The sequence below is a fragment of the Engraulis encrasicolus genome, chromosome 9 (assembly GCF_034702125.1).
Source record: "Engraulis encrasicolus isolate BLACKSEA-1 chromosome 9, IST_EnEncr_1.0, whole genome shotgun sequence".
Taxonomy (NCBI): domain Eukaryota; kingdom Metazoa; phylum Chordata; class Actinopteri; order Clupeiformes; family Engraulidae; genus Engraulis; species Engraulis encrasicolus.
This window is the reverse complement of record NC_085865.1, coordinates 44912761-44935260: the sequence shown is the minus strand read 5'-3', so window position 1 is coordinate 44935260 and position 22500 is coordinate 44912761. Positions and strand designations below refer to the sequence as shown.

General features: G+C 45.9%; 1 protein-coding gene across 1 annotated transcript in view; it reads left to right on the top strand.

Moving 5' to 3' along the window:
* col15a1a (collagen, type XV, alpha 1a) overlaps positions 1-22500 on the top strand; it is a 157434-nt gene that overhangs the window by 50701 nt on the left and 84233 nt on the right. Inside the window, exon 3 of the mRNA XM_063206312.1 lies at positions 15223-15770. Within this exon, the coding sequence (XP_063062382.1) occupies positions 15223-15770 (548 nt within the window). The remainder of the gene's footprint in view (positions 1-15222; positions 15771-22500) is intronic.

Sequence of the window (22500 nt, the reverse complement as noted above, 5' to 3'; positions counted from 1 at the left end):
TACAAGCGCACACACTACATGGGTCATTCACGCAATCACACATGGTCATAGTATATACATACGTACACACATGCACACGAACACACACGCACGCATGCACGCACGCATGCAGGCATGCACGCACACACACATACACACACACAAACACACTGTATATCATTCGCTTTCTACACTTTCTGTGTCTCTGATAATACATGACATAAACAATGGGCTTGCAAGGGTGGTTTTGTTTTCCTTGTATGGTAACTAACTTCAGCAAATTTCTGACTCACTTGTATGTGTATGTGTGTGTGTGTTTAGGCTGGATGTCTTGACCTTTTTGTGCAGGGTCTATGTTATAACCCTACCGCGACAAAATTGTAATGATCAAGTCTTAATCTGTTACTTAAGGCTCTCTGTAATGTCATAGCAATGTTGTTATGATGTGGTTGAAACTCTACAGCAATGTGTTAACATCTTACCATCTGCGCAAAGAGGCTACTGCTAACACCAATCCAATTAACAGTTTAATCAGATCAGATCACACAATTATATCCCGATTTAGGTATTCATGTATATTTCTGTTCCAACTAAGTTGTTAATCCATTCCTAATCAGGTTTGAAGTGTCCTTGTAATTGTATTGACTATTGACTGCTCCAGTTGTGTTGTTTTGGGCCTGGGACAAAATCTTTTGAAAGGGCCCCCTACTCAATACATACAATGTAATAAGGAGCCAATTAAATTCTGACCCCCCTCTCTCCCTGGGCCCGCAACAACAGATCCCTTTGTCCCGTCCCCCCTGACAGCTTCCCTGACCCCAAGCACCCCTAAGCATCCTGTGCAGTGTTTGTATTCTTCAAGTCATTTCCACACACAGGACCAAGCTGCGGACACCCGGTCAAACTTGGACGCTGCTAACTCTAATGCTTCATTTGTGTAAATAAAAGCTCTTCATACTGTTGGACCACACACACATAATGGTCTCACAAACACCCACAGACACACATCTGACAGGCCCTCAAAATTTGTGGTCAATAAATCTGCAATATTAAGTCGTCATAATTTCAAAGGGCTTAGCTTTTCTAGAAATCATCCCCTTTTCTTGCAGTTTGTATACTCTGTAATCCTATTACCAAACTCTGACTGTAAGTCCTTTCCAAGTCCCTGCTATGGAGCTCTGGGCATTTTGAGCCAAATAAGCCGGCTTCACTGAGTTTACATAGTCACGGGTATCAGGCAGCTCTGGACCTGTGCTCCGCTATGACCTCATGGTGCATTAGTCTCACTGCAAAGTCAAGGCTAAAACTGATGAACTCAACTTGGCCTGATATTTGTAAATAGGGTGCATGTTTTTGTGTTCGAGGCAAACTTTGGGGGTAGCGATGGGGGTCTTGGCTGCTTGGCTTATATTTTGGAAGGGGTTGTTTGTTGCTGTGATTTTAATATTGTGATGGTGGGCCCAAGTTACGCATAGGCCTATATTCATCATGTGACATTAGAGTCGTTCATGTCAATTCTGGGCATGACGGCTTTGAGAGAGGATCATGGCATGTGTCAGAGATTAAAGATGATAAAAAAAATAGTCAGGCTTCAGCGAAGTCTCTGCACCACTGTGGCTCTACAGCAGCAGCAGAGTACCTTACTGTGACAGTCAGTCATATGACTTAAGAGTCCTTTAGATGTCCATTCTTTGCATGACCACTTCAATCGGTCACTGCATGCATCAGAGATAAAAGATCATTAAAAAATTATCCAAAATCGTCATGTTGGTAGCCCTCTCTGAAGCCTCCATTCTGACGTGCCCAGGGGTGTAGTGGGCGTGGTACGCAGGGGTACGCAGTCCACCCACTTCTCCTGAGGTGAGATTTTAAAAAAACCTTCTGCCCATGTTTGAATACAAAAAGGAAGGAGCATATAGCACTATTGCAGGTGACGGACCGAACAGATGAAAACGGAGAAGAATGACAGTACGTCAGTAAGACAATAGGGGGGTTTTGACATGATAAGTTGCCTGGTTATTTGATGACGTCACAAATAGCGTACCCCCACTTTTAAAATCCCCACTACATCACTGGATGTGCCACTGTGGCTCTTCAACAGTAGCAATGTGCATGACTGTGACAGTCCCCCCACGCTGGGGCCCCATGAAGGCCAAGGTCATGCGAGGGGTCGCAGGGTTACATTACCCAAAGAGACCCATGGCTGCCAGTCAGGAGAATACTACTACTATGCTCCCCTCAGATCAGACAGGTTGTGTGTGTGTGTGTGTGTGTGTGTGTGTGTGTGTGTGTGTGTGTGTGTGTGTGTGTGTGTGTGTGTGTGTGTGTCTGTGTGTCTGTGTGTGTGTGTGTGTGTTTATGTGTGTGTCTATGTTTGTGTGTGTGTGTGTGTTTCTCTCTCTGTGTGTGTGTGTGTGTGTGTGTGTGTGTGTGTGTGTGTGTGTGTGTGTGTGTGAGTGTGTGTGTGTGTGTGTGTGTGTGTGTGTGTGTGTGTGTGTGTGTGTGTGTGTGTGTGTGTGTGTGTGTGTGTGTGTGTGTGTGTGTGTGTGTGTGTCTGTGAGCGCCCTGTGCGTGTGTGTGTGTGTGCTTGCGTATGTGTATGCGTGTATGTGCTTGCGTATGTGTATGCGTTTGTGTCACGGTGTGTCTGCCTGTAGTGTGTATGGGTGTCTGTGCACGCACGCACATGTATGTATACGTGCCTGCGTGCGTCCATGCGTCCGTGCGTGCATGCATGCGGGCATGTGCGTCGGTGTCTGTGTTTGTCTTTACATTGCAACCGGTGTTTATGCATCAACACATAAGTCATGTTTATGTTTGGGTGCTTATGGTGCGTTAGTGTGTGAATGAGCTCCATTCATCCCCCTCATGCTGCTGTAATCCTTTGATCAGGTCCTGCAGCCTGCCGACCCTGATCCACGCTAATGCATCTGTTGACTGCTAGGTAAAGTGCAAGGGAACAGACGTGTGCTTTGTTAAGTACGGTAGCCTGTGTGTGTGTGTGTGTGTGTGTGCGTGCGTGCGTGCGTGCGTGCGTGCGTGCGTGTGTGTGTGTGTGTGTGTGTGTGTGTGTGTGTGTGTGTGTGTGTGTGTGTGTGTGTGTCTGTGTTTTTTTATGTTTGCGTGCGCATAAGGATGCGTGTGCGTGCGTGTCTGTGATGATGTATGTCTGTACACATGACACTGTGTGTGTGTGTGTGTGTGTGTGTGTGTGTGTGTGTGTGTGTGTGTGTGTGTGTGTGTGTGTGTGTGTGTGTGTGTGTGTGTGTGTGTGTGTGTGTGTGTGTGTGCCTGTGTACACTGTCAGCAGTACTCATTTGTTTTGGTAGCTGTTGGCTTAGAGACCCACTGCCCAACAACTCACCACGCTCACTCTCTGCTTTGCAAATACACTGCCCTCTGACATCATCCACTCTCTTTGTCCCCTTGGTAAAAAAGACTCATCTAAGGTGAGTGATGATGCCTAATGGATGTGCTGACAGATTCTCCCCTCTGAAAGACCTGCCGTCACGTCCCCGTTGACCACCAGAACTCAAACAAAACCAACAACCTAAAATGGAAAACTCCCACTTAAGTCCTTAGCGTAAACGAATAGTCTCAAGTTGACGTTTTCAAACCCGTTGACTGGGGATTCTCTGCAGAGTTGCACTAGCAACTAGGACACCGTGATAACAACTAGTGTCAACAGAGCGTATCCATTTCAGGTGCTCTGAGGACAATATGATTGGCTGTATGTATGGCCCATTGGCGGAACAATTGCACACAGGGTCCCAGGGCAAAACCCTGATTTGGCCCCCCATACGGCCTGCTTAGGTCACAATAGGGCCCCCACCACCAATATGAGACCCCCCCGCCCTCTACAGTTCCGCCCCATTGACCCATATAAGCATGCAGCCCTGTATGTAGACCAAGGGGCCGGCCATGCATCCTCAGAAAGAGCAAGGGGGCAAGGGGGCAGGGTTGAAATGAAATTCCTCACTGGCCAATACGTGGAGCCAAAATGCAATACAAATACTTGTTTCACTTTTTACAGGATCTCTCTTGCAGTGAGTTTGGCCTGGTTTTTTGGAAGACCACTTGCAGTTTGTTTGACCAGGTTTAAAGGGTCTGAAAGTAATTTCCACATTTTTCTGCTCTCTGTTTCACAATCGGGATTAAAATCATCACCATCATCATAAGCCATAACACCATCCTCATGATCATAATCATCATTAGTTTCAAAATCGTTTTTAATCCTCATTATCATCATCATCATCCCCATGATTATAAGCATCATCATAATCATTGTCATTATCATCATCATTTGAATTGCATGGAGTGTTTTGTAAACGTAACATTCTATCACTTGTGTGTGGCCTCTTTCTTCAGGGTCCCCTTGTGAATGATCCTCCATGAGCATCACCATATTAACTAGCCATCTGTATATTCTTTCAACCGACACTGACATTGCTGGCGGTTGGCTGGGGTAGGTTTTCCTTGAAAAGGAGGTTCATAAACTTCCCAAAAATTCCTTCCATTCTTGAGGGAAAGAGTTGTTATCACTTAGGGTACGTTCAGGTCTGCTCATCACAGATTCAACTGCAGACCAGTGCAGCGCCCCCTGCTGGGAGCTATGGTAATCACTGTTTGGGGTGAATAACTTTCAAGAGAAAACCGAAACGGTTGATAAAATCGCAGCTAAGTCCCTATATTGCTCCTGAGCCGGCCACAATCTGAGACAAGCTGCAGCTGTGTGAAGGTATGGTATGGCTGGCCGGTGTCAGGTTCTGTTTTCTCAAGACGCTTGGGACGGCTAAATGAAAGACACAGGGAGCTGAGGTGCAATAAAGATATTGGTGCTTGCAGTGGACTATTAGGTGGCTTTTGTTGTTTTGCATTTCTCCCACCAAGGGCCTGTACAAAGAAGCTGGTTCAGGAGTAAACCAGGTTAAGTTAAGAAAATGAGGGCTCCAGGCAGTGATGTGCACTGACATTTTGTGGGGCAGGTGCTCGAGGTGGGAGCAGGGGGCATGTCGAACTTTCAGCTGCCTTACTTGAATGTAGAGGCTATATACTGTAGTGTATTTACCATAGATGATTGTTTGGGAAAAAATCCATTAAAGGAACTTTCAAAAAGGGCATTTTTTGTCCATTGGGGCAAAGGTGCAGGTGCTTTAGCACCACCACGACCCGATCTGTGCTCACCTATGACTCCAGGCTCTATTAGATGATTTACTGCTTTGCTTAAAGTGATACTGTACCATTTTTGGAAATAAGCTCATATGACTCCTCCCCTTAGTTAATGGATTGAGTGTTACCTTTCTCATGTACTTTCAACCAGTCTGAGTATGGCAGTGCAACTTGTCAGGGCTGTAGTCAAGTCCACCTTTGTAGAGTCCAAGACAAGTCCAAGACCAGTACTAGTCAAGTCCGAGACGAGTCCGAGTCCGAAGAGGTTCGAGTCCGAGACAAGACCGAGTCCAAAAAGATTCGAGTCCAAGTCAAGTCCGAGTCACATGTCGGTCAGTGTTTGATAATGAAAAGGATGAATGTCAATAGTGTGAACCTTAGAAGATAACCTATGTGGCATGGATGTGAAGACAAACTTGTTTGTTATTGGATTTCAAGCTCCACTTTATAATCTATAATGGCCAGTGTTCTAAACAAAACTTAATGACAGACCCGGCGAGTCCAAAAGCCTAATTTGGCAAGACCATTGTCCGAGTCCAAGACAAGTCCGAGTCCAAACAATACCGAGTCCGAGACAAGTCCAAGTCCATAAAAAAACGGACTTGAGACCGGACTAATGTCCGAGTCCGGACTCGAGTACTACAGCCCTGCAAATTTTACCTCCAAGCTAGCGATTAACATTGAGTCTTATGAGACCAGCTGACGGCCAACTGGTCTCATAGGAAAGTGGTTGAAAGTACAGGAGAAAGGTAAAACTCGGTCATTTAACTGAAGGGGAAGTGTAATATGAGCTTATTTACAAAAATGGTACAGTATCACTTTAACCTGGTTTACTCCTGAACCAGCTTCTAAGTATACCCCGCTGGACTATTAGGTGGCTGTTGTTGTTTTGCATTCCTCCCACCTAGTCGCCATGGCCTGTTGGCAAAGCAACTCTTGCAACCCGTCCAGACAAACAAGCGTTTACTGCCCAAGCTGCAACTCATTTGCCTGATGAGAGACAGAGTCAAAAACAATCGCATTGCCTTCAAACTCAGTTGAGTCACTCACAACTGAGAATTTATTGCCTTTATTCTCTTTTGCCTTTTTGTTCAGCGCTGTACTGAGAGGGAGATTATTGCTTGATCTGTTTTAATTGAGAATCGATGGAATTCCAGAGATCATTCTCACCAGACCTGTAGGGCACCACCAGCAGCCAGTGTCAAAATGTTCTAATTTTACTTCTGATCTGGTCTCCTGCTGATCTTCTGTCCTGCTTGTCAGAGCCAGTGATGTTTTGTGCGTGCGTGCGTGCGTGCGTGCGTGCGTGCGTGTGTGTGTGTGTGTGTTTGAACTTAATATGGCTCCTAGCACCAATGCCATATTGAACAAACACACAGAAGCTTCTGCTGGGTTTATGAACAGTTTTCCCAACCACTGGGGCAAATTCATCTGCTACTACTGTAAATCATAGCTGAGAAGATGCGCCACAAAAACCCTGGAGCGTCTTAATGTGTGCTGAACATCATCGTTTTTCCCCCAGTCAGGACATTGCATCACTCCTGGTTGATTTCCTTTTAATGGTAGATTAGCAGCAGTTTTGTGAAATGTTCACAGTGGGCAGAAGGAGAGAGAGAGAGAGAGAGAGAGGAGAGAGCTGGAAGGCTCATACTTTGTGCTGCATCTGGTGTCTTTTATTTGATGACTAATCCGCAAAGATTAACGACTGCAACGCTGTGTAAGGGAACCAGTAATGGGAAACCTGCATTGCATTAGCCCAGGTCTGAATGGGAGCATACAGGCGGCGGAGATATTGGGGAGCGAGCAGGGCACTTGCTTAGGCACTGATGGTTAGGTCTTGAGATCAGTGGATTGTAGGTTCAAATCCCACCCTTACCTCTCCCTTCACCTCCATCCATGACTGAATTGCCCTAGAGCTAGACCCCTAACCCCACATTGCTCCAGGGACTGTTGCCGTAAAATAACCGTAAGTCGCAATGGATAAAAGCATCAGTTGAGTGTAATGTAATGTCATGTCATGTAATGTAGTAACTGTGAAGAAGACAAGAAGGCTTCTTGGTGGCTCATTTCAATGAAGCAGCCCATTATAACTGAACACCAGCCAGATGTGAATGGGACCATGGTACAGCCCAGCCTAGACCAGCCAGTCATCCCATCTCCAAACTCCTAGCCTCTCTCACTATGAGATGAAGACCTGGTCTAATCTACCTGACAGGAGTTTAACGGCCTTGATTAGCTAGACATGTGTTTTACGAACTGGGCTGCCATATCCAGTTGCTCCGTGGACGGCAGTAGATTAGCCACCCTCCGCTGACTCCCAGGATCGCCATGGGTTTGTTTACATCCGCACAACACAATGGTGCCTTTTTTGTGCCCTACCACTGTGGTCAGGTTGGTCTCACAGCCTCCTGCCCTATAGCCACAGTTGCCAGATTGGGCAGTTTCCCGCCCAATTGGGCTGCTTAGGATGGCCATCTGCGGGTAAAAAATGATTTTGCAGAAAAAACTGTTTTTGGCCATAGAAATCAATAGAATTGGGTGCTTCAAGGCAGGTTTTCAGCATTTTTTTGGGCTGGAAATCGTTAACCTCATCTGGCAACCCTGCCTATTGCATAGTGTGGTCAATACAAGGTAATCTGAGCACCACTGCTATTTTCCTATGCTGACCAGGAAGCTGTGTGAAGGAGCAGAGGGTTAGCCATTTTGTTTATTGATTTAGCGCTAACCCTGGTGTTTAATTTAACTAAAGGATTGGAAGGAGCTGCTTCTACACCTTTTGGGCCCCTTGCAAATAAACACCACACACACCTCTCCTCCCTCTGTGCACAATAATAGTGCTGCTGCTACATGCTCTGCCCCCCAGCAAGCATGTTGGTCATTATTTTCCATGAGGTGCCCTCGCTTGTTAGCATTGGTTGCCTTAGAAGTTACCCCCCACTTTACAGTGCAACCCTGCTTGGTGATTGAAAAGGGGGTGTATGGAGTATGAGGGTCCTTTCTGTCAGTGTTGGTTGCTTGAACCCAACCCCCACCCCCCTCACCCCCTACATGACAGTGGACTGCACTGTACTGCACTGAAATTGGTTACTAAAAAAGGGGTGTGCATGGCTACTCTCAGCATCAGTCGACGTATCTGTTATATTATTGCAGAGCTGTCAGGCTGAGTTTTACTCGTATGGGTCAGGGTAAGTCCCTGCTGTTCCCATGCGGGAGCATGGTTGCCAACGTTACGGAGGTCAAAGCTCTGTTTCCTTCACCGGGGGATCCCGTGTACTGAATTAATATGTACTTACAACACAGAGAACATGTCTGTTTGAATAAAAGACCCTTGTGAAAAGGTAAACAGAAGTATAGCCTAGCATGTGGCGTTGGGGTTTGCCATTGTTGACAGACTCTTTTGCTCCTGTCCAAAGAAAACCTTATAAAAACCACAGCTACAGTATTAGCGGTTTTAGGGGTTTCTGGCACCGTGGGATACAATACGAGGTCTCTTCAAAACACCTCATTGCCCTTTACGCCTTTGCCCTCCCGTACTGTAGGCTGCGCCATGCTCCACCTTCGTGCTCCGTACAGTATAGGCCAGAGGTGTCAAACTCAAATTGACTAAGGGCCTTAATCAAATTCTACAACAAAGTCGCGGGCTGAACTAAATATTTTTTTAAAAATCACTGAAATTGTGCGTGTGTGCACTTAATACTAATATAGTCTTCAAACAAACTCTTTCCAATCATGTATGGTAGTTCAAATGTCCCTGCACATATTGTTTTGCATATGAGTGTGAGCTGTTTCATTGGCCTCATATTCCTGTGACGCACCAAATTCCATGTTCAAGTCTTGCTACACCATACATTAATGGTGTATGTTGGCCAATTGTAATACACATTTGACATGATCTCACGGCCCGAATAAAATGACTCTGCGGGCCATATTTGGCCCCCGGGCCTGAGTTTGACATTCCTGCTATAGGCCCTTTTATAGGATATCTGTGCCTAACCCCTGTTCCCACCGCCACTTTGTTTCTGCAACTGGCTGCAACATTTCCAGGTGATGCAGAGTGGTTGTTGACAGGCTGGTGAAAGGCCATATTAGATGTAGCATATAAGACGGGGTATGTTCTTTGAGATCATGTTTCTTTGGGGGTCATTAAGCTCCCAATGCGTTCATTCTTTCAACCGTATACTGTACCGTTTGGTCAATCTGATCCAAAAACTATTACAGCGATGACATTGTGACAGGAATGTGGTATGATACTGTACTGTGTATTACTTTGTATGCGCCACTGCACATTGAACCAATGCCAGCACAGAGCAGATGACAAAAAACACAGTTTTGTCATTGGTAATCGTTGAGCTGTTAAGTTCAAGTGACATGCTCTATGTACTGAACAAATGAGAAGGAAATTGCATATGATAAAAAGCAGTATAGGTCACAGTGACATTGTGTAAAGGTCAAGAGGAAGCACATTGCCGATAAAAAAGTACAACACAGCAATGCTGCAACAAGGCTTGCAGTGCAGCCACAGCACAGTGGAAGATATAGTATGTACCTTATACTAAAATACACTGTATGTGAAAGTTACATTTTTTGCAATATATACTACAGTAATAACACTGCATATGGCACTGTCACGTCTCTGAAATTCTTGGTCACTTGATAATGAACAATAATACTTGTGTATGTTTAGTGAACAGATTGCAAAGATATATCCATGCATGCTCAACTTCTTTAGAGCCATAGTGTTTTGCAGTCACTCCTTTTGCTGCATTCCATCTCCGCTGTCTGACCCCAGCTGGCTGATGGCTATGCTTATTTCCCAGCATGCTTGCTAACAACAACACATGCATCCACACATGCGTCCCCTTGTGTCCCTTTGCAATGGCCCAGCACGTGATGTTGTCCCTATTAGCCATGCTGTCAGCCAAGACACAGAGCAGAGAGGATAGAGAGGCAGGCAGGAGGAGGGGGAGGAGGAGGAGGAGCGTGCAGTGCACAGCTGGACCCCTCTGAGAAGCTGTGGCTGTGGCTCACACCGTATAGAAGCCATCTTGGCTCCATCTACAGATGGTTTATCCAGAGATTCTTTAAGTATATAGAGATATGTAAGGGTTAACGTTCGGCGAGAAGGTCGCTACCGTGGAATAGCAGCACGACAGAGAGAATCTTTAGACCCCGACGCGGAGCGGAGGGGTCTTGTTCTCTCTGAAGTGCTGCTATTCCACAAAGCGACCGACTCGCCGAAAGATAACCCGCTTATTATATGGATATACTTAAATGATTCACACATGCGGGGACATTTCTTTAGACCTATTTAATGTTAAGATTGTTGCTGCGCAAAACAAAACAGTGCCGTTGTGGAACACCGCTAGGCAACAGCTAGGTAGGCTAGCCAGGACAACAGGTGTTGTCTATCACAGCAGCTGATTTAGAGTGACAAAAGACCGGACCCCCTGCGGAGTGATATGAAACATTCGCTTTAGCCACTGACTTGTATACAAGCCAGTGGCTTTAGCAGTGAACGTCTTGTTGCCATTGACAGCGGTAGCCAGGACAACGGGTGCTGTCTATCACAGCAGCTGATTAGAGTCTTGTTGAAAAGTCGCTTTAGCAGTGAAAAGTCTTGTTGCCATTGACAGCGGTCTGTTATAGACCAACCCGTCCGTTATCGAAAAATAACAGACGTCCGAACGTTGGGGAGCCCCGTTGAAATGAATGGAGCATTCGACATATGACGTCACAACCATATAATAAGCCAATGTAATAGGTTGCTATGGGCACCTAATGTGACCAGGTTCCGGTCTGCCTAAAGGGGCGTGTCATAATGCTCCTAGCATTAAATAGAACAGTCCTCAGGTCTGCCTAGGTCTGCCTAAAGGGGGATTTCCCCCCCAATAATAGAACCAGGAAACAATGGGCCAATGGAACCTCTCTCTCTCTACTCTCTCTGGTTTAGCTGTAGGTAGTGTTGCCAGATGTGTCTGATCAAATCCCACCCAAAAGGTTCTCAAGAACTGCCAAAATGTGCTAAATTCTGCCCAATTTCAACTAATTGCATTGATTTCTATGGGCACAAAACTGCAGGAAAAAAACGCCAAATAGCCAATGTTTCCCGATTTTACCCACAGACGGCCATCCCAAGTAGCCCAATTGGGTGGGTTAGCAATCTGGCAACACGGGCTGTAGGAGGGATGCTAAAGGGAGGTGCGTCTATGCTGAATAAGCTCAGTGTTACCGTGAGTGTATTTCTGAGGGGGGAACCCCCTGAGTGTTTCCCCAAGAGCACCTCTAGAGCTAGACCAGTGTAAACATGCCTCACAGTCACTCTAGCACTCTCCTACGAAAAACATACACAGGACGTATAAACATGTATTTTATGCACACACACATACACACAAACAGAAGGATGGTGGGCAATTTGTCAACTTCTTTGTTGGTGTCCTGTAAAATGTTTATAGCATTGTGTTTTTTTCCTAAATTGTGTGATGTCAGGTGAGGAGGAAAGACCTCCAGAACTGCCAACTTTAAAGTTCTAAAAGCACGTCTTTTCTACCTTTTACTTTTTGGTACTGTAAACAGCTGTTTGAAATGATCAATGATTCTTCAAGAAAAAAGCATTATGCTCTTAATTCTTTGAGACGTAATGAATCATTTAAATGGACTGGAGCTAATGAAGCAGATGTTTTGGTGTGCAGGGCCGCTGACAGCTTTGACCAGGGCCCAAGACAAAGTCATCTGAAAGGGTCCCCACCCAATACATTCAATGTAATGAGGAGCCAATTCTGGTCCCCTCCTCTCTTTGGGCCTGGGACAATTTACCCCATTGTCCCCTTCTTTGGGCTTCCCTGTTGGTGTGTTCTTTTGGGCCGCCCTATTATGCACTATGCCCCACTTTTCTTTCCTCCATCAAGGCAGGCCAGCGAGCAGGCAAGGGCTGTACAGAAGCTGTGGTACTGTCGATCTTTCCACAGTCCCCCGGTCATAAATGAACCCGAACGTAGATAACTACCCTCGACGTCTATCTCACTCTCTCTCTTGAGCCTGGTTGGTGTCGCCGCAGCCACACTCACCTAACCAGCAGCAGCTGTGGCCTGCCAAAAAGGGACCCTAGCAGATCGTTTTTGTTCCATTACGGCAACGCTGCTAATGAGGGCAAGATTGCAGTAAAATGTTCTCCTGTTAAAACAGGAGCCCTCCAAAGTCAACAGTGATGCCTTTGTGCTAATTTCAGGGGGTGAGGTAAAGACATCTGCGAAGTATTTTGCCGAGTGGTTGATAAGTATTTAGTTCATAGATTCTCCCAGCGTTAAATGTTCGATGATGGTTAGGGGGAAGGAAAAATCCTGATCTCAGTATGAAGAAGTGCCGAGTCAGACTTAGCGAGCTTTAGTTCACCTAATGAGGATAAATATGCGAATGAGGTTAGTGCAGTTCATGTTTTGTGTCTGCCTGTCAGGGGCTAGTGTGGGGCTAGCCAACAGCTTGTTTGTATACGGGCCTGAAACGATGACAGCGTGGTCGCCTCGCCAGATATGATGTCATAATTCTGGGTCATCCAGCTGCAGTGATATCTGCCCAGCGAGTCCCAATTGCACCCTGGGAACCAGGGACACCTGCTCTGTGTCTTCCTGTTAGGATGCGTCAGTGCAGAGAGGCCAGGAACATCTGTCTTGCTGTCACATTGTCACATGTTTGCATTTGAATACAGACACACCAGCTCCAGAGAAACTGTTCACTGGCCTAGCTTATTCAATATTTTCCACTCCTGACCCGCCAGGTTGGTGGGGGGAGTAATCAACCAGTACTCTCCCCCATCCTCCTCCATGACTGAGGTACCCTGAGCATGCTACTGCCCTGCCGCACTGCTCCTTATGGACGTCATTGAGGGCTGCCCCCTTGCACGGGTGAGGCAGAAATGCAATTTTCTTGTGTGCAGTGTGCACTTGTGTGCTGTGGAGTGCTCTGTCACAATGACAATGGGAGTTGGAGTTTCCCAATGGGCTTTCACTTCACTTCACATATCTTATGTAGCCCCTCTGCAACCAGGTGGGGGTATAAGAACCCAGTCCTTTTCTGTATTAGCCTATTATGACACCGTTGGCTCAGTGTCAGAGCCCTGCTGGGCTTTCTGCTGTCTTCTGGGGGGCGGTTGACCGCTTGGCTTACCTGCTAGAATTTTGCAGTTTGCACAGCTACAGTAAAATGATTCCAAGTATACAAAGGATCACTTCTACAATGTCTAATTTTAGCCATCCCTCCCCTGTGCTATTTTGCCCTGCGTGTTTAATATTTGTGCATACCCAAAAGTGGATCTGTCCTTAACAAAAATAGCAACTCTGGCAGACAATTGGCCTTCACAAATGGCACTGTGGCATTTCCCGCTGGGTTGTGGGGGCCTGGAGAGAGACGCGGCAGGGGTCTGTCTTTGGTGTGGACGGCTCGGCTATGGCCGTTGAACAGGAGCACACGTCCTGCAGCCCCGGTGTTGCGTTCTCCTGCCTGCGTAATGCCTTCCAGATGCGCGGAGCTAGCATAATCCCTCTGCCTTTTCGTACAGAGCGAGCGATTGTTTCCGCAGCACTGTGTCCCGTAACGAGGAGCATGTGTGTGCTCGGCACTGAGCGAACCGTCGCAACGTGGGTGTAGGGGTGAAGGATGGTGGCGATGTGGGGTTTAGAAGTGTCAGGAGGAAGAGTTCAGTTTTGGCAGATGCTTGTGCTTGACTGTCTAGTCTGTTTGGCAGGTGGTGATGAATTGGAGGCCTTTGCTTTTGTGCTGGAAAACAGAAGCTCACTGAGGAAGATCAATGCAGTGTGAGACAGAGAGGCTTGGCCATCAATGCATTGACTACCTGCAGGGACCTTAGGTTTTTACTTGGGTTGGATTTCTGTACCTCTCTGTCTCTGTCTCTGTCTCTGTCTCTGTCTCTCTCTCTCTCTCTCTCTCTCTCTCTCTCATATCTCTTTTCCTTTATGTCCACGTCTCCTCCTCCTCTCTCTCCTCCTCCTGCTGTTCCCCTCCGCCTCTGCATCACGGCTCCATTCTTTTTGTCCTTTTTGCACCGTGAGGTGTTTTGGCTTCTCTCCCCACCACCGTCTTCGATTTCCCCCCTGCCCTGTACTGTATGCACTGTTTGAGTTGATGGAGAGATGGCGATGTAGAGGGATGAGATCACAGCTGGATGTGTGCAGGCTGCTGGGGGACGTGTTAGTATGCAGCGTGCAGGGTCCCCCTGGAGCCCCGCTGCTGACTTGGACATCCATGAGAAATGTGAAGCAATCTCTTGGCTGTTGTAGAAGCAGAGTTTCCGTCTTTCTGTGTCACTGCATGTGTCAATGTGTGATGAGTGTGTTAAGTGTGCGTGGGTGAAAATGTATATATTTGGTGACCAGTTTTTCTCCCAATGTGTGTGTGTTTCATGTGAGTTTCCTTAGTAACATCTGTCTTTGTATGCCATTTTATCTCTGTCTCTCTTTGACGCCCAAGATTTGTTTTGTGTGTGTGTGTGTGTGTGTGTGTGTGTGTGTGTGTGTGTGTGTGTGTGTGTGTGTGTGTGTGTGTGTGTGTGTGTGTGTGTGTGTGTGTGTGTGTGTGTGTGTGTGTGTGTGTGTGTGTGTGTGTGTGTGTGCGTGTGTGTGTTACAGTATGTGAGTTATGCCTGTTTCTTTAGTAACATCTGTCTTTGTTGTCCATCTCTCTCTCTTTGTGACACCCAGAGCGGGGAATCAGTCAGTGCATGCTAATATACAGTATATGTTTCTTTAGTAACATGTTTTTGTATCCATCTCTCTCTCTCTCTCTCTCTCTCTCTCTCTCTCTCTCTCTCTCTCTCCCTCTCTCTCTCTCTCTCTCTCTCTCTCTCTCTCTGTCTCTCTCTCTCTCTCTCTCTCTCTCTCTCTCTCTCTCTCTCTCTCTCTCTCTCTCCCAGAGCGGGGGACCAGTCAGTGCATGCTAATATACAGTATATGTTTCTTTAGTAACATGTTTTTGTATCCATCTCTCTCTCTCTCTCTCTCTCTCTCTCTCTCTCTCTCTGTCTCTCTCTCTCTCCCTCTCTCTCTCTCTCTCTCTCTCTCCCAGAGCGGGGCACCAGTGGCCAGCTGGACCTGACGGAGCTGATCGGCGTACCCCTTCCCCCGGCTGTGGCCTTCATCACAGGCTTCGAAGGCTTCCCCGCCTACAGCTTCAGCCCCGGCGCCAACGTGGGCCGCCTGGCCCGCACCTTTGTTCCCGACCCCTTCTTCCGTGACTTCGCCATCGTGGTCACCGCCAAGCCCACCACGAAGAATGGCGGCGTGCTGTTCGCCATCACCGACGCCATGCAGAAGGTGGTGCACCTGGGCGTGGAGCTGGCGGCGGTGGAGGACGGCTCGCAGCGGGTGGTGCTGTACTACACGGAGCCCGGCGCGGGCGACACACAGGAGGCGGCGTCCTTCAAGATGGCGGAGCTGACGGGGAGGTGGGCACGCTTCACGCTGGCCGTGCAGGGGCACGAGGTGCGGCTCTACATGGACTGCGAGGAGCACCATCGCGTGGCGTTCCAGAGAGGGGACGGGCGGCTCACCTTCGAGCCCAGCTCGGGGATCTTTGTCGGCAGCGCGGGTAACACTGGCCTGGAGCCCTTTGTGGTGAGTATGTCTGTTTTGATTATTACATTACATTACATGACATTGCATTTGGCTGACGCTTTATAACCAATTGACTTACAATCGAGGACATAATCACAGCCAAGATCACTAGCAGACTACAGTAGCATCATTTTGATCAGTAGTAAGCAGGGACCTGAATATGTGAGTGACTTGGATGCGTTTTTTTTTTTATTGTGGCCTATGTGGCCCGGATGGATGGCTTTTTTATAAATTAAAGATTTCTGGCTGCTCTTCATAAAAATGGGCTCACTTCCTGGCGGATGCATACTTTGTGTACACAATTTTGGAAACCCAGAAAATGTGGTTGATGGTGCTTGGGGCCTTGGAAGCCTTTCTGTGCTGTGCTGTGCTGTGCCAAAGCCATTATCTAACTGAAGAACATACCATGAAGGCCTGGCTATCACTGCTAGTCAGAGACTGGTTTGATTTCATACATTTACAAATCTGGGGAGCATTTCTCGAAAGAATAGTTGCTAGCCAGTTAGCAACTTGGGAAGTTGCCAATGGGAAATTGCATTGCAAATAACAACGTAGCTCATTTAGTTAGCAACTATGGTTTCGAGAAATGGAGAAGACAGGGAAGTTAGATCATCAAGGGAAAATGGGATAAGGTCTCCCTAGGAACAGCTGGAGAAAAGAGTGAGGAATATCTTATCTTTGCTGGGGGAGAACTTGAGCGAAAAGCGTGAAATGGAGATTGCTCCTCAACGGCCTCTGCACCCAAGAGGAGCAAACGGCTTAAGTCAAGTAAGTCACGGTTGAAACTGCTGGCACAACTTCAGTGGCAACTTCATAGCAACAGATAATTGTTTCAAGTTGAACGTTGAACTTGAACTTGGTTCACCTCTCTGAGTCTAACGTGAGGCTCATCAGTGTCAGCATAATGTAACCTCAATGAGACCCTGACTAGACCTCATTTATGCTAATGGAGGCTCTGATGGGGTGGAACTGGAACATCTGGAAAGCCATAAAGTGGAATCTTGGTTTTCATCATGAAGGAATGGGAGGAAGAAGACCTTCATTTGAATCACAGAACCATTCACATGGTCAGAGGACAGTATTATGCTAATGCAGTGCCCATTTTTTGTCTGTGTTTTCCCCCACTTGAGTTGGGAATAAAGCCAAAACCACCCCGGAGATGTTTGTGATGAGTGTTGGGGCATAATAGGGATGATCTTTATCACAAGTACGCACTGTTTTGTCCATGGAGATTACTCTCTGGGCTTGGGTGCAAGATGGTTGCTTGGTGTGGTTGTGCAATTCTTGTATTTACACCAAACGTGGCTTAACTTGGAAACACATTTTTCTTTCCTTTCTGATAGTTTTTTTCCAATATTTACCATATTGGTGCAGTAGCGGTGGGTGGAAATTTTGATTGGGGAAGCACAATACAGAATAGCGCAGGTGACGTCAGCATAATAAGAGGTATCGATAGGCATGGATTTCAGTTCTTGCCTAGCTCTATTTAATAGGCCATGATGAGGTTTGCAGCAAGTGAAACGTGTAAGTAAAAGGGACACAAGCTTGCTCCACAAAAAAAATCCCAAACTGGTTTGAGATGTGCACGATGCAACTGGTTTGAGATGTGCACGATGCAAGAGGTCAGAGAAGGGACAGGTTGCATAGTCTAAAACCTCGGATATGCGCTCGGCTATCAACCATTCCAGTGCAAGTCCATCACCACAAAACCGGAGACCTTTTGTAGCCTAACAGACAAGCGTCACAAACTAGTAAGAGTTTCCCGTAGGCCTAGTCCAGATCCCCATCAGCCCAGCCCTCTGCACGAAAGAAGAGAATAATAACTTATACAACAACAAATGCGCTGTCTTTCTCGACCCTGCTTGTTGTCACACGCGCCCTGTGATGACAGCCAGGAAATATTGTGTAATACTGAGGAAACCATCAAAGCATTGAGTGGGCCTCGGCTGCTAGCGCCAGTCCATCTGCCACGAATGACTTTATCCCGCAATGACCACAACAACAGCCAATAAGACGTCCTTGATTACAGCACATTAAACACCTCTCTCACCTCTCTTTTCTACAAACAACAGTGGGCTACGCTGCGCACAACAAAAGCACCATCGGTAACTTTACGACAACATAATTTGCCATCACCGCACTGAACATTGAGGCACTCGGCGGTGCTATACAGTGGGAATCCGCTTATAGTGGTCACGGATATAGTAATCAACCGCTTATATAGATCAAAAAGCTTGGGACAGAATCATTTCTATACAAATACTGTTTAAATAATTCGTTTACAGTGATCAAAAATCCGCTTATAATGTTCATTTTTGTCATTTTATGAATGTAAACATGTGCAAAAAGTATTGAAAAACTCAGTGTAGCCATTTCATTTTTTACTCCCGCGATTCCTTTCCCGACGTCTGCTTCTGTATATGCCAGATAGGTTGTAAGGGTATTGCGCGAGACTCAACTCGCCACTTTTCCGGGTGGTAGCCTACTGTAGCCTACTCTAGGGGAGCCAACCGAGGAGTGCAAACTCCATACAGTGAATGGGCTGCGCTCTCCCGACAGCACCCCAGTGAACTGCAGGCATGGCTCGACTGAGTGGGGACGCAACCTGTTCACATAGAAACTCTCTGGTGATGAGGCTGTGTAGGCCTACACATGCCTCTGTCTCGCTAGCCAATGTAGCCTAACGAGTTAACACCGGACAGCAAGCACGTGAATCATGTCTCTCTTATTCTGGGAATGAAAAACATAGGCTCTTCGAAACGTATGAAAATTTACCAAAAACGAGCCAACGAGATGTTTTGGCGAAGCTTGGCATTCCTCAGGCTACCTTGTGTTTAAACTGCAACTGCAGACTACCTTGTGTTTAAGCTTTACAGACTGCGTCTCCCCACGAATCCCTCCCACTCCCCCTCGCCCTTCTCATCTCTCCTATGCCATCAGCAAGCCCAGTGCGACTTTCCCAATTCCAACCAGTTCTTTGCGTGGCTTTTTTTAAACGGTGTCCAAAAAAAACACGTTGTAGGCTACTACTGTACAGCAGGCTATGCAGCAGTGTGTTATTTATCGGCGTGGCGATTTTAAGTGCGCATTCTTACGGCGTTTTGCATGCATAACCTGAATCACACTGTGCAGAAACTCGCCAGAAAACGTTTGTGGAATGGGAACTTTACAAACTTATTTGACATCATAAGAGATGACGACCCGTGCGTGGTCTATGCTTTGAAATGCATGTAAGCCTCGTCTTTCTCAGCGCTCATTTTTGCCAGACAGGTAGAGACAAAAAAGGGGTGAAATAATACAAATTCGGTTTTAGTAGGGTAGAATGCCCTAAAGTGGGACGATGCCTAATGTGGGACACCTTAAGGTTTAAGGGGTGTAGCTTTGCCCCAAGTTGGTAAATGTTTACAAAACTATAACCAAATAAAAGCCCTATCATCATGTTAACATAATATCATGATTTAGTAAATGTCTAGTAATACTCCAGGGAGGGGTTACAATTAAGAAGAAGGACCCTGGGTGAAGTCCATCAAATGGCAAATTACATAGCATTTGGCCACATTTGTCTTTAGGGTATAAATCAATTCCAATCAAAACATCATTGTAATTTTTTTGATAAATGTGTTTGGTAGGTATATGTTCATCAGAAAATAATGTGTGGTGTATATAAAATAATGTAATATTTTATTTTAACCCATTTTATTAGTGTCCCACTTTAGGATAGGTGCGTCCTAAAGTGGGACACAAGATTTTCCTAATGTGGGACAGTTGTAAAAGTAGTAATTTAATAAGTCAAACAATTGCTATGAAGTCAAACACCATGTCCACATAAGAAAATGGATATTTAAATCTATATCAAAGGTGTATTTCAGTCTTTCTGGCCTAATATACTGGAGCACAGCTATCAACACAACATTTGGGTCCAAAAACCGGAAGTTCTTTCCTCAAATAGAGCTGCCATGTTGAAGTGACCAATTGTGTGCAATGGGTTCAAACAGTCTCAGTCTTATTTACCAATAAAGAAAGTAAAAATAATTCATAAAACATGCTCTAAATGTGTAGCTGATATGTCTTAAAGAGTGGCAGATCACATTTTGAATTAATATTTTAAACAAACATGTTTTAGAGAGCTTTTAATATACACTGTCCCACATTAGGAAACCGATTGTCCCACTTTAGGGATAACCATGGTTTTTGACCAACTTACATTAATATCCAAATTATTCAAATTAGAAACACTTAACAAGTTTTTAAAGGTATTATTTAATTAGAGCATAACCAGAGGATGAAAAGGGTGTAATTTGTTTGTATTGAAATGTTGTCATTACATTTTAATAAACCACCAAAGTTGAAGTGACAAAAATTGTCCCACATTAGGGCATTCTACCCTAATCAATCGCTTACAGTGTTCAAATTGGCTTGGACAAACGTGACCACTATAAGCGGATTCCACTGTAGTAGTAAACTAAACATGACTTACCCACCAGTTGCCTCCCGAGAGCACTCTCCGAATTAGGTTCATCAAATCATCAAAATGCCTATCCAATTCCTTTGCAAATCATAGATTGTATGGTCCAAATACTGTCCCTGTAGGAATCCCAACACCGATCTCAAGACATGTTCTCTTTTGCTCTTCGTGGTGTCAATATAAAATTATGTACAGTCCGTGAATGAGACTGAAGAACAGCGCGGGTAAAGTGTCATCTCTCTTACAAAATACTTATTTGATATTGGTGGTCAACATCTCTAGGGCGGGTTTATTAGAGCCAACTTCCAATCACTACGAGAAAGCCAGGAGAAGCACATCCGTCTAAAATTTACCCAGGAAGTTTTTCCATACAACGCACAGCATTACAGACGCACTCTGATTGGCCAATGCTCCTCAATGTTTCATCAATCGGCGGCAAGAGCTCAGGTGAAGCAACATGCTGTTGCTGTATGCATGCTTCCCCTCATACACGTCAGTTGCCGAACTAAAAGACTGCTCGTCACCATGGTTACTCCTCAAACAAAATCGTGCACTCGTGGGGGAATGTGGTAGAAATCATAGCCTAGATGTTAAAATAACTGCAATTTTAACCCGCAACCGGTTGAAATTAAATGTAGCATTCATGAAAATACAGTATATAGAATTTTGACAATATTGATCAGTATATATGGTTCGTTTTTGAGCTGAGTTCCAGTAGGCTGTGCTTCCCCTAGCTTCCAATAGGAGTCGCCACTGTGTTGGTGGTATATTATTGGGGGGACACGCGTCACAATGAAGATATTGTGATTCGTGGGGAGATCATTGTGGGGATTACATGTGTTTTTTTCAAGGAAGTGAATGGATTTTATTACTAAAAATTCTTCTCCGCACAAAGGCATGCATTGGTCATTACCAATGCAATGAATCTGATAAGTACATCTTGATTTGAAGTTGTTTTTGCGTTGTTTCCCCACAGCAGCGTCCCTAGCGCCAACCTGCTTCATATTAAGTAGCCCCCAGTAGCTTAGACGTCCCGATCCATCTCATCATCATGGGCGATCGGCCAGTGTAGATGCAGTCTGTCTAGCGATGCGTACAATGGATTCCTCTCGGCCACTCTATGGAACATACTGGGACTCGTAATTGATCAAGGCTGTATGTTGCGCTAATGCATCAACATGCATGATGATATTATGGCAAGACATTGAGTTGTGACTGTATAATGTGGGATATGTAAAATATGGCATCAGGCAGAGCAGCAAGGGAACACTATTGATATGAGTCATGCGGGGGACATACTTGGCCTTAGCAATATGTTTTGGCTAAACCATCTCTTCTTAGCTCAGACGTCCTTTTTGAATGTGTCAAAGTAAAGTTAGCCAATGCACTTCAAACTTGAGGCAATAGATTATGGAATACTATCTAAACATCATAAATGTCATAGATGATGCTGCACGAGTGCTCAAAAGCAATGTATTACATCACCGTAGTGCTGACGTGATTTGCTGGAATGACGAGCATGAAAAAGCAAACCTCGGTGTGAGAGAGGGGACAAGTTTTATGACAGAGAGAGAATTAGCCAACGGTAATAAGTAACCCTTGCCAAACATATGGCTGTGTTCTGCTGTCATGAAAACAACAACATGTTGGACTGTATGTGTATACCACCAAAGCCTCATCGGTGCTCGTTACAGATACATACAGTCAGGGCAGCCGACGGGGAGAGGGGTGGTTTGGGGTGGGGGTTGTCAAATTGGTCACTTGTCTCGGGCCCAGGGAAAGAGGGGGCCCAGAATTGGCTCCTCATTACATTGTATGTATTGGATGGTGTGGGGGCCCTTTCAGACGACTTTGTCCTGGGCCCGGCCAAAGCTGTCAGCACAGTCAGTTGGCCTGTGACAGACCGTCAGCCGTAGAAAGCCACACACGCTCAATGTTTGTTAACCGCTGAACCTGAACTGAACGGGTCTTGAAGAAGAGGAGAGGAGAGCGTGGAGTGAGTGGGCGACGTCCAAGGAAAATGCATAAAGAGGAGAGGCTAAGAGGGCAAGAGGTGAACCCAGTGACAGCAACCGTGTTCACTGCCTTGGCTTAGCTCTCTATTCTTTAGGAGTTATACAGTACACCAGGGAGAAAGACAGGAACACTATTGTCGTTTCTTTTTCCACTCTCTCTTTCCGTACTTCCCAATGCCCCTGCTCTCTTCTTTCCTCTTCACTATGCCTAAAACCTCTTCGTTCCTCCTGTTTTGTTTTTTTCCCCCTC